The following is a 12798-nucleotide window of genomic DNA, read 5'->3' on the forward strand; positions in this document are numbered from 1 at the left end:
GTCAGTCTGCCTGAACAACCCACCGAGGATTGCAAGCCTAATTTACGGTCCACGTTGCTTCTCCGGTATTCTAGAAAACGGTAGAGTGAGACCTCTGTCTTGTCTTTGCACTTCCTTTGACTCCCCAAGGAGTCCCCTACAGAACGCGCCGGTTGCCCCGCCAACATAACTCCCGAGGGCGTGGTCACTGTTCACGCCCATTGGTAGAAGCCGAGGCGCGTACCCGGTTATGACAACGCCGATTGGCCAGAGCTAAGTGACGCGCCGTTCTCCCGCGCTCTGATTGGCTAGAGTGATCCAGATGTCCGAGAGCGCCAGAAAACAAGCTTGAGCGGGTGATGCCGTGGTGTCCCCGGGACAGTATAGGGAGTCCGCGAACCGGACAGCAGTACCCGACCGGAGGTCCAGGCTCAGCAGACCTGCCCGCTTATTTTGAAGAGGGAAAATCCACTGCTATGGTGTTCTGAAGAGACTGCGCCCTGACAAGTTTGTACAGTCCCGGACACGGACCCACATAGGAACATTTCATTCATTCAACAGCAGAGAAAGGTGAGGAGTAACCGAGCGATTTCCCTCCAGCGGTTTCCTGCTTGATGTAAAACTAACTTGTGGCAATGCCGGGGAGCTGAGCTAATGGCGTTAGCGAACTAGCTGCTTAAAAACGATATATAACTCCAAATGAATGACAGCGAGACGCTCGGCCCATTTAAGTGGCTCGGCTAATGTGCAAATACGGAGCGGTTTGGGTGAATTTTCCCGATACGAAGTTATAACGGCGGAGCTACCTGTTGTGTTACTTAGTTTAATCCTCTTATGATCGAACATCATCTTGAAACAATATGGTTTGCCTCCATCTCACAACATCTCCATGTGGTGTTGGTAGAGATATAGAGCTGAAGAGGGAGATTGCTCGTTTGCTAAGTTTGGAGTTGTTAGCCTGCTAAGAGCTAATTAGCTGGTTTTCTTTGCGCCAAATTCAGCTGCCCATTCCTCTCAAGTTTTCTATATTGGCTGTAACTTCCTCAACTTCCCCACGCACCCCACTCAAGTATAGGTCAAGTGATCCATTGATGATTCTCTCTACATCTGCACTTTTTCTGGATTACAGTTTTTCCTGATGGAAGTTGAATGTCTCGCACTCAAAGACCTCACAAGTCCAAGGAAAAGTTTCACGGTGGGGTCGGAGGAGAATGGGGGCCAAAGTGAACAAAAGGTAAGGTGGATCACTGCATGATCTTAGGTGTGGTCTTAGCATCGTCACTTTTAGTCCATTTGATAATACAACTAAAGAAGAGTTAGGTTGGAAAGAGCAGAAACGTTCAGAGCAATGTGGTGGAATCTCAAAAGTGATGAAGTTGTAAGCTGATGGGTAGTCTATGAGTGGGGGTATAAAGGCTTCAAGGTGGTGTAAAAAAATCCAGTGGGTTTGTCGGTAGTACTTGATTTATTATGCAATTACTACACCTATATCAAGTCTCTCTGTAGTAGTCATCCTACACAGACTGTGGGGGAGATACGGGTTGCAACACAAAAGTTTAAAATTACACATTTCAACAGGGTTACGTGTTGTAGTTGCTCACAATGCCATCTTAAATCCCACAACTGTCTCCATCACAGGAAAACATATGCACAGAGAGGAGAAAATCCACGCCACTGAAATCTGCAGAGCCCACCATTTCTACTTTGCAAATAAGCAGAAAAGCTGCCACCCCCGACCTGGGCCACATCACCCCCATCAAACGGGTGGCCCTGGCTGAGCCTTGGACACCCACCGCCAATCTGAAGATGCTAATCAGCGCAGCAAGTCCAGATATTAGAGACCGGGAGCTGAAAAAGGTGCTGTTTAGACCTATAGAGAACGAGAAGGAAAAGCCAGCAAGTCCGGATACAGTGACAGAGGAAACAGAGGTGGACGAGTCTTGTCAGGTATGTGATAGTGACAGAGGCTAAGAGCTACATATGTTTCAAAACATTTCCATGGGTCTATAAAGTTGTCAATAAGGCATTAAACGTCTTTCAATTGTCAAATTTACAAGGGAAAAAAGCCTTATGATTGTAGTTATAGTAAATTCCTATGACAGACCCAGGATTTTTGCCGTCTCTAAAGTTCCCAGGATAATTAGATTTCACCCAAACCTTATATTCATGTTTAAAGCCTAACTCTCAAGATAGGGAATTTTAAAAAGCACAAATGAAATCCCTCAATTACTCTTCATAAATTAAGTTTTTGGAATATTTGTTTGTTTGATCCAACAATGTGAATATCTTTCCATTCTCAGTATCTTTACTGTATCTTAAGCAGTATCTTTACTTTAGTTAAAATATGTGGCCTTGAAGACATAAGTAGAAGCAGCTCATGAGTCTGTGTTCCTGTGGCTGATTGTGAAGCAGAAGACACCACAAAAACTGATATCAACTCTAAATTACAGGTAAAATACCAAACTAAGAAGCCATTATTTACTGATTTGTGTATGTATCTGTGTGCCCAGTTTGAAGCTGTTGATGAAGAGGATGAGACGGAGAAAAAGCCAAGCAGGAAGCAGAAGAGTCTGGGTCTGCTGTGCCAGAAGTTCCTGGCCCTCTACCCTGATTACCCTCCACTGCACATTCCCATCTCGATCTCACTGGACGAGGTGGCAACCAATCTGGGTAGGAACCAGTAACACTGGAACAAAGAGCTGTGGCTGGTCCCAGCTCAGTCAGTGATATAATTGTAAACACCCATGATGATGATGGAAACAGCCTCTGTCCATCTCATGAGCATTATACAGATTGTTAGTGGTTATTGGATTTGTTTTTATTGAAGTATTTCTGATGAATGTCTTTGTAATCGATATGAACTCGCTCTCATTGTTAGGAGTCGAGCGGCGGCGTATATATGACATCGTCAACGTGCTGGAGTCTTTAATGATCGTCGGTCGTATAGCCAAAAACAGCTACACCTGGCATGGACGACAGCAGCTAGAGGCTACGTTGCAGAAGCTGCAACAAGAGGGGCGCAAGCAGGGTTATCACCTTCAGATGGACCTGGTTGTGGAAGCCCGAGAGGCCGGGCTGGCGCGCGAGGATGATGGTGGTGAGGGGGACACTGGCATCGGTAATGATTAGAATCATAAAATCTAAAACGCGTTTAGAATTACAAATCACCCTCCAGAAGGAAGACACTAAAAGGTTTAGCACCAGTTGCCATCCAAAAATCTAAGAGCAGGTTTAGTTTCATGAGCAGCTGCCATCAAGTGAATACAAGCCTGGGTCTCAGGTTTAGTACTTACACACACACACACACACACAAACCTCAGACAGTTTGAATACTAAAACCTGCAGAAGAGAAGATGTTATTGGGGCACCAGCTGCATATTTAAACACCTACGATCTCCCTTTCTGCGCAGAAACATTCAACTTTACACTAAACTGTTGTCACAGTAGGAAAGTTGATTCTGATGCTTCAAATATCCATTTCTATAGATAATTTATCCACTTGTCAAACAACCCACGGTTTGCTTTCGTCAGTGAGGGAAAAGCTATAGTTTTAAATTCAGACATGAGTTAAATCATTCTTTTGTAACATCTTTAAGTAAATAAATGTGTTACTTGCCGAACATAATTTTTAACCACAAATACGTAGCCCAGCCGGGGGCCCTGAAATGAATAAAGTTTGATAACACACAATCACTGATTGCAGTGCTTCAACATGAGGCCCTGACACTTCACTTCCAACCTTTCAATGTTTGGTGCAACCTGTTTTATCAGTCTGCATGGTAGCTAGCAGCTCAGGCTTTCTCCACTACCTCTGTGTGTATGCTTTGTAAGTGCATGTGATGACTTTGGTGCGTCCTCAGTCTGAACAAAAAGCCAAACTCTTGACTGGCAAGGGAAAAGGTGTCAATAGGCTTTTACTGACAAGTTCATTTGCAGATGGATCATTTGGATTCATTACAGAATCTTACCTTTAGAAAATACTCAGGTAGAATATTAGTGATCTTCTGATCTTCCTAATAAAACAGTTTCTCAAGCTCATAATTTCAGGATGAATTGTGCTACCCTGAATGCCATGAGAAGTCAGATGTTGACATTTCGTATTTTTATTCCTCAAGTAATCAACGCTCTTTCTGGGCTATCTTGCCTGTGAGACAGAAAAATATTATATCAGTGTTCAGTTTTATTATAAGTTAGCAAATTCTGGTGTCTGATATATTTTTAGAACCTCTGAAGAAGTCAGAACTGAAATAGGAGAAGCAGAAACAGCAGACATCTTTTATAATTGTAGCATTTTTTTGCTATAACTAAAGTCATGACTTTAGTTATAGCAGCTGCTGCTACTGCAATGATTCCGGTTTCTATGGTGCATTGAGATCACAATCTGACACATGTTGTACAGAGTCCTGAAACTAAAAGATATCTGATAACATATTTGATGTAACCATGGTGTTTGCAGTTGGTGGCAACAGGAAAGACAAATCTCTGCGCATCATGAGCCAGAAGTTTGTCATGCTGTTCCTGGTGTCCAAAACTCAGACGGTGACCCTGGATGCAGCAGCAAAGATCCTCATCGAGGAGAGCCAGGACTCATCAAGTCACAGCAAGTACAAAAGTAAGAAATCCAGCACAACCACAGACAAGCATGTCCTGAAATTCTTATCCCTATATGATTAAATGGAGCATTGCTTGCATTTTGTAGGTATCCAAATTGGCCATTGTACATCCTGTAATACAAATCTGGTGTCATTAAAATGAAGCATCTTTGTGTCCTCAGCCAAGGTGCGGCGACTATATGACATTGCCAACGTTCTGACCAGCCTGAACCTCATCAAGAAAGTGCACGTTCGGGAGGAGAGAGGCAGGAAACCAGCCTTCAAGTGGCTCGGCCCAGTCGAGTTCAACAATTCTGGAAATGCCAGTAAGAACAAACGAATCAAAATAAGCCACTGTCCCTTTGCAAAATACATGACATCATTTTAACTCAACCTGTAGGAAATCCTGTGAATGTGGCTGCTGTCATGCCAACAGAAGCCATGCAGCCAATGGTGGACCATCATCTTGGAAAAGCCAAGATGGCACGCCACGCCTCCTTCAATATCACACCAACTTCTGTGGCTGTCCAACGGCAAGTCAACTCTGCCCCGAGCAGCCCACGAAAAGATCTGGCGAGTAAGAGACTTGAATTTTACACTACACAATGACGTACGCGGTCAGTTAAACTGCACATCTGTTTACATTTCAACATCTGTGTCTGCTTCACACTTCAGGTCTGTCCAATCAGCCTTTGGATTATTCCAAAAAGTCACCAAGCAGCAATGCAGTGTGTCGACTTCAGTTTGGAAACAGCTCTGAGTGAGTCCACACGCGTGCCCACACACACACACACACACACTCCGCTCTGTAATCACTGCAGCTTTACCCTGGTTTGGATGCATCTCATCCATCACTGATTTACTACCAGAGAATTTACTGCTCCCTGTAGCACTTTTGTCAGGAGAGACTGAAGAGAAGCCACATCACCTGTCTGTAACAAGAACAGATGCTGCTGTAGATGTTTGTAGATAAAAATAGTAGAGGAACTGTTCATCTCAAAACACATCTGCTTTCAAACTGAGGCTCCACTCTTGCATTTAGATGGGTTTTCGCACCAGTAATTCGCAGCCTGGTGAGATGCTATGGTTTTTCAATCATTTTGGGGGGAGGGGGTAATTATCACACATAATATTTAGCACCCTGTACAAGTATTTGCACTTGCCAATGTTGTGTTTTAGGCTGCATGTAACAGGAGCTGATTGTGGCAGATGTGACCTCTTATTGTCTTCCATGAATGTATATGTTGGCTTCTTGGACAGTACACAGCAGTTTGTATTATTTCCACAGGGGGAGAGTGAGATGATGTGGCATGGCGGTGTGTGTTGAAAATGAATATTTTAATGGCAAAGTTTTGTTTAAAAAAATCCACTGGGGGCAGTGGTTGCCCAAGGTTGATTTATTTTGGGGGATTTAGGCAGTTCGAAATCTGCACATCAGCGAGACAAATTGGGAGGAGGGAGGGTTCTAGGTTGTACACGCCTATCATGGAAACATTTAGAGGGGATCAGGACCTTTACTTGTGTTTCTACTGGAGACTGACTGACAAAATGTAGTTCAGTTCACACTCCTCTACTTGTGGAGCTGTATGATGCCAACTGGTCAGGTCCAAAATTCAAAGCTCATACATTTTGCATCATCCACACAATAGAGAAGCGCAAAGTGCCACTGGAATCAGTTATGGGTCAGACTTTCCTTATGATTACATTTTTAAAAAAACAAAAGAACGAAGAGAGAGACTGGGTGAGGTGTGAGATAGCTAAGTGTATTCGTTGAAAATTGAAATTTGTTAGAAAGATGATCTCTTTCGAATCGAACCACTTGAATAACACACCACACCACAGTGTCCACAGTGGACACAGAGGAAAGGTGACTGTTGTTGCAGAAATTGTTTCTCCAGCTGCTATTTAATCTGTTATTGGACTGATTTGCAGAATCTTATACTTCAGATGAGGTGGAAAACAAAAACAAAAATTTCCTTTCAATTCAGTCTCTGAATTTAGTTATGACTGTTTAATTAAAGCGGAGACAGAGCTCCAGTCACAATTGTTTAAACATGCAGGAAGCCGCTGGGGTTTTAAATTAGAAAAACAAAGGGCACAAGCCCAAACCACCACAGTGTTTAATGCATTTAATGTGGAAATCAATCAGTCAGTGTTGGTAAAAAAACAGATTTATTCCAAATTATGTCCAAGCTCAGAATAAAACATTTCTTTGTAATAAAACGTCAGCATCTTGCCTGTTCTTGTTTCCCACCAGTAAAAAGTCCAGTACAGCAATGCAGGTCCAGCTGGCCCCTTCCTCCATGCAGTCCACCCCACTGGCACCCCCCCTCCAGTCCGAGTACCTGCTCACCTCTTCTTCCCCTCCCAACTGCTTGGCCTATTTGCCAAGTCTGTCTCAGCCCTCGCTGGTCATGCTGTACCGGCCACTAGAGAAGCCCAATGAGGTGCCTGAAGGGCAGGGATCGCCCAGTTTGGAACCTGAGGAGCAAAGGAAGAGGAAGAGAGAGGAAGGAAAAGAAGACGAGGCAGTGGTGAAAAAACAACTGTTCAAGAAAAGTCACAAGGTGAGGTCATATTTGATTTTTTTTTCATGTTCAGAGAAAAGAATAGACATAAGTGTTTAATATTCACTTCTTTTCATTTTGCTAAGGACTGACTGGGAGCAGCTTTATTGTTCTGGTTCAGTGCAGTAATGTGATTGCAGGGCAACATTGCCTTCACAATCAGATTTTAGTAATTCAGGACAGGAGACCATTAAATTAGAAATATCAAATACTGCATGCTTGCTGATGAGGATAACTAATCATCAGTGTAATTACAGATTGAGATTAGTGATGTTGAGGATATTTGATTATTGGAAAACCTTAGTGATTAAGCAGGCTACACAGCCGTGGTAACTGGAAAAGTCTCATTTTTCATTGTAAGATGGTTTCACGGAGAGGTAGTTCAAGCTTTGGTGCTGCACTTTGCTGGCAGACTTCAGGGTTATTTGATGGGAAGAGGGTTAATCAGAGCAGTAACTATTTGGTGTGCAATAAAAAGTGATTGATTTTAATATGAAATGTCGTTTAAGAAGCTGGACTGCAGCACTGGTTTTATTTTCTAATTACCTTAAAAGTCTCTATCATATGGACAAATCCAGGTTTTTCAGTTTTCTTCATCCCAGTTGTTGGTTTCCCTTGCAGGTGAGAGCTGAGGCTCACAGGGAAGGAGGGGATTGTTCACAGGTGGACTCCACAAGAACATCTCCCTGTCACCCAGCAGGCCCCTCCGGAGTGTTTGAGGACAGTCGTGGCGGCAACAGCAGGAGTGAGCCCACCCAGCCATCACACTATCTTTACATTCCCAACAATGCAGGTAAATACAGCTCTCTTAAACTCTAGGCAGTCCAACACTAAGAGAGATATTCCCCTTACTATAAAGAATGAAGAGATCAAAAAAAGAGTGAAACTGAATATTTAAAGACACTGGCAGGGCTGGTAGAAGTCGTATCGAAACTGACATAGTAACACAAATTAACATCTGTGGTCATAAAAGCCGGCTAGAAACTGTACTAGTGCCACTGAGAAATTTTAGAATTAATGTAAGTAGATAAGCCACATGGGAAATAATTATTTAATCTTTACTCAAAATGTTGGTCTCAGATTTTAAGAAATATTTCTAGTCAAATGAGTTTACTTAGCCAAAGCATTTCTTAACTGTACAATACTCTCACTTAACAAATTTAGAAAATGCTGAGAAAAGTCAAAGTCTACATCTAAACCAACTCCATAGTCTGCCATGTGTTTTAAGTGGACCTGGATAAAGTTTATCTGTTCACAAGCCAAACAGCAAAATGTAATGAAATAAACATCCACACTGAAGTGAAATGAGATGGTGAAGGGTTTGTCTTCATCTGGCAAAATCAATAATCACCAATCAAATTCTACCTATAACAAATGACAAGCAGTGACTACTGTCTTCACTCAGGTAAAAACGAGATACCAATCAAGTGATAAATCACCTTCATGTGTTTAGATGAGATCAAAGGGCTCACTTCTTAATCCCCAAACAGTCCATCAGGACACCTGTTTGTAGTGCTCCGGGCAAAGCATGCGCTTGTTTTGTGTCTCCCCTCCCAGCTTAGGTCAGATGACTTCTATTTCCTAACAAGTCTTCCTCACCTTTCTGCAGGTCTGAACAGCCTCAACCTCTTCCTTCCTGCCAGCCAGCCGTCATCCAGTTTAGCACTTCCTCCGAGCGCTGTTCCAGCTCTGGCGCTGCCCTACGTCTTGTTGCCCCCTGCTGCTCTTTCCCACTACCCCCTGTTAGCCAGCAGTCTCCAACAACAAGGCTCTGACGCCCACACCAAAGTAAGCTTCAGTGTGCCTGCTGTCATGTCACCCGCCCACTTCACGGTGGGCACAACACCGTACAGCCTGGCAACCACATCAGAGGTCGGCTGGTCGCCGGCTCAGACACCATCCACTCCAGAAAAGAAAAGGGTGTATGGGTCAGCGGCAGGGACTTCAAATTCACCGCCAGGACCAAGGCAGGCTGTCAACACACCAGAGCCACTGGTAAGAATTTCAGTCCGTTAGTAAGAAGGTTTTAACCACCAACCCCTTGTAACAGTGAAAACTGAACAAAGAAACAAATCTCCAGTAAGAATACAATTCACCAACTTTGGCCTGACAAATTATTCTTCACACATAATTTCCCTTCATAATGATAGATCACCTCTCTAGTATCAGGCACTTGCAAAATGCCACATCACAGCTTGATGTCAAAGCAAGTGAGGCATTTGCTTAGTAGAAGTTTTTCCCTCATTTGCTCATCCAGACACTTTTTGTCTTTCAAACTGATGACCTTCCAGATCTTTAAATAGGGATTAATGCTCCTGTCATTGTAGCCATACATCGCTCTGCTGCCACTTCTCCTCTTAATCAGTCGCTTTCAGGCTCCGGGAGGAAAATGAATGCTGCTCCTATAAACAATAGGAGTCGGCAGGCATATTTTAATGAGGCGCAAATCCTGAGCCTACTCTCTAATCTTTCTCTACATATAAATTCCTTGTAAAACTGAATATCGACTTTGGCTTTGGAAAATAATGAAACTATTTCCTTTTGGATTTGGTGGTCCGATTGTCAACAGCAATCTTTTTAACAGAAGAAACATTTGACAAAAATGAAATGGTTAGAGCTTTGAACAGTGACTTTTTTTGGTTCTCGACTGCATCTCAAAATGAATAAATGTCAATGACAATAAATGACATTGTTCCCAACTTCATGTAATCAACAGCAGCAACTCAGTTGGAATATAATAGATAATGTTGACAAATTGATGTTTACACTTTTCTCAGGCAAATTAAGTCTCTGAAAACATTTTTATTATTGTGATAAACAAGTACAAATGTTCTTCAAACCTAAATATCCCTCCATTCACAGACTCCACATACTCCTAAGGACACCACTGCAGCTGCTTCTAAGGCCTTCTTCCAGACACCAGGAACTCTGGGAAGTGTGGTCAGCGCTGTTGCTGCCACCCGAAAACGAGGCTCTGCACAGAGGAGACTGGATGTTGGCCACCCACCGACGAGTTAGAGGGTTAGGGTTGTCTGTCCTGAATTCGAACAATATGGTTTAATGCCACTGCTATTATTGCCTTATTTCTAGTTCATTAATGGATCAATTTAAGTTTCTCTTTGAAATATATGGATACACATTTCAGTAAGAAGACTTACACCTAACTCTGGAAAGCAGAGCTCTTAAGGAGTCTCATATTTTGCTGAGGACTGTACATTTCTTCTTTTTACCAATTGGTGAATGTCCAATTTTTAATTGAACTTCAGGTATTCATTGTTAGGCGGACAGTTTATATCTGTGTCATGGTTCCATTATTAGTCACAAAATTTCAGAGCAAGAGAAGCAGCATTGTCGATGTTACAGTGCCCTCCTGTGGTGGGAGTCAGCCACTGCTGGATTTTCTCTGTCAAACCCTCAGATGTGATCAATCTACCTAGTACCCACAACTTGTGTATTATAGCCCACTTGCTATTTATATATTAGCTAATATATGTTGTTTACTGGGACTGTAACAGAACATTAACTTTTTAGCACTAAGTGTTGATAAATGTTGAAGTGATTGTCTTTAGTTGGTCCCTTCAGGTTTTGTTACATTATTTAGGTATACTAGGAGCTGTATCAGCTGCTGAGCACAGGTTTACATGGGCAGTAGCACACAATCCTCTCTTGGCTCATTTCAGACAGTACTGTGAGGGGAAAATCACTAAAGCCTTGAATGTTTACAGCTAACCGTATCTCAAGTTCTTGGACTTGATGCACACAGATATCTTTATTTACTCATGAGGAAGACAAACCTCACTAGTGTGTGTTCTCACTGAGAATTTACAACATTGGCTCCATTACTGGCAACTCAAGGACAGTGTGACATGGGATGAAGCTCTCAGGTACTTGAATCCTTGTGACTTTACTAGGAGTAGATTCTAGAGAAATATCAGAGTACTGTAAAGGATTTTATCCTTAATTTATGCAGGGAAAGTAGACTGAGCTCATATGCTGTCTTGTTTTTTATTTTTTAGCAACACCATTCCAGCGTTGATAATGTCCCAAAAGCGCATTTCCAGTATGAACACAATCTGCTGTTGTATTTAGGCAGGCAGGGTCAAAGTGCCTTGCTTAAAGGCACCTTGCTGATGGGAGATAGGCTTTCTCAGGCTGTGCAGGGATTTGTGTGGCAACAGACCCACTAACCACCAAACAGCGCAGCCTAACTATAGGTGCTTTTTACAGGAAACACTGAGGAGACCGCAGCTATGTCACACCAAAGGGTGCAAAGATAATCCACTTGGATCAGTGGAGCTATAGTTTTTAATGTACAGTTTTATGTAATGTATTTTTCTACATTGTATACATGTTGCCACTTGTGCTGAATGTTAAATGCTGCTCTGATGTTTTGAATATAATGATAATAGCACTGCTGATTTCAGCAGTGTCCTGATCTAACTTTTACAAAACAAGGAGCCCTTCCTTCGCTCTCACTCTGCTCTCTGTCATTATAGACCCAATAGTTTTGCTCTGTAGGACTTTCGCAAACTTTCATTAAAATGTATGATTGTTTTATATGCGCTCTTGTATTTGAGTCACATTCCTCCACATGTTTCATGGTTTTATTTTAGCCATTAATAGCAATGATATATATCAGACATATTGCTGGTTTAAGTACCAAAGTTCATTACTCCAGATGGAGATAGACGAATGAAAATCGGTACACCTATCTATCACGGCCAGAGGCAAAGTTATCCAAAGCTATCTAGTAACTTCTACCTGCTGGGCACGATCAAGACTCATAGCATGAACACCTATGGGCACATCCAAATTCAGCAGTTAGTATTACAAACTTTTTTCTCAATGCAGTGATTGTACAGTTGCATGTTTACATTTTTTGATACAAGTTCTCAACTTTTTAGGATACAATGCTTCGTAACATTTAACAGTTTCTTATCATTTTGGAAGTTATAGACAATAGTAGTAGTAGACAACTGAACAACTGGCGGGTGCTCTCTAGCGCACATTGCGGATAGTCACTAAATTTTGCAAGCTACAGCTTGATTGGATGTGGGCAAGTCCCGGAGGCTCTGAGCTGCATAGGTGTGCAAGGGCCCTATTTCTCCTGAAAGTTATGGTCAGCTGATTGTTTTCTGAATATTCCTACAAAAGAAGCAGATCTCAGGTAAACACGCTCAGTTTGTGAATACAGGCTTGCTTCACCCAAACATCAGATGTCAGATCATTGATATCAGTGATTCAATGGGTTAGGGTTAGGGTTAGGGTTAACTATTTCAAGGAAATATATGAATAAAATAAAATTTCAAGATGTTATCCACACAGCTTAATCAAATAGGGAAGGTTTCTGAGTTAATAGCAACCCGCTGCTTCTGTTGATCTTAGGAGGAAATAAACATAATCAAATAAATGGAGAAAAGGTGTGACAGATTTACAGATGGCTACATTTTACAAATGTATTGCTTTGTAGATGCCATCAATAATTCAGACTATCCCATGACTTAAATAGAAGGGAGCTGGTCTGATATGGTTGGAGGACACATATGCAACAACATCCTTAGTGCTGGAAATTGCTTTGTGCATCACTGGAGTCAGAAGCATTAAACCCTCACTCAGAAGATGGTGATGAGGATAAAGCCATGGTATTATAGCACGCATCC

General features: G+C 42.3%; 1 protein-coding gene across 3 annotated transcripts; it reads left to right on the forward strand.

Moving 5' to 3' along the window:
* The first annotated feature begins 370 nt into the window (after positions 1-370).
* On the forward strand, positions 371-11650 carry e2f7 (E2F transcription factor 7). Of its 3 annotated transcripts, none has more exons than XM_029495428.1 (13): positions 371-549; positions 1109-1213; positions 1618-1926; positions 2490-2649; positions 2858-3097; positions 4436-4591; positions 4754-4897; positions 4972-5148; positions 5247-5331; positions 6829-7138; positions 7760-7931; positions 8748-9133; positions 10001-11650. In XM_029495428.1, the coding sequence occupies exons 2-13, from the start codon at positions 1118-1120 to the stop codon at positions 10154-10156; spliced, it is 2391 nt and encodes a 796-aa protein (XP_029351288.1). In that variant the 5' UTR covers positions 371-549; positions 1109-1117; the 3' UTR covers positions 10157-11650. The 3 variants fall into 3 exon arrangements, with proteins under 3 accessions (XP_029351288.1, XP_029351290.1, XP_029351289.1); XM_029495430.1 differs by having other exon boundaries at positions 5008-5148; XM_029495429.1 differs by having other exon boundaries at positions 2858-3076.
* Positions 11651-12798: the final 1148 nt, after the last annotated feature.

The sequence above is a fragment of the Echeneis naucrates genome, chromosome 23 (assembly GCF_900963305.1).
Source record: "Echeneis naucrates chromosome 23, fEcheNa1.1, whole genome shotgun sequence".
Taxonomy (NCBI): domain Eukaryota; kingdom Metazoa; phylum Chordata; class Actinopteri; order Carangiformes; family Echeneidae; genus Echeneis; species Echeneis naucrates.

What these genes read in the sequence shown, in the direction of transcription:
- e2f7 (XM_029495428.1), top strand. Translation starts at nt 1,118, where the DNA reads ATGGAAGTTGAATGTCTCGCACTCAAAGACCTCACAAGTCCAAGGAAA. An exon ending in AGGTGGACGAGTCTTGTCAG is followed by an intron (nt 1,927 to 2,489) that starts GTATGTGATAGT and finishes CTGTGTGCCCAG; the next exon opens with TTTGAAGCTGTTGATGAAGA. An exon ending in CCCACGAAAAGATCTGGCGA is followed by an intron (nt 5,149 to 5,246) that starts GTAAGAGACTTG and finishes TTCACACTTCAG; the next exon opens with GTCTGTCCAATCAGCCTTTG.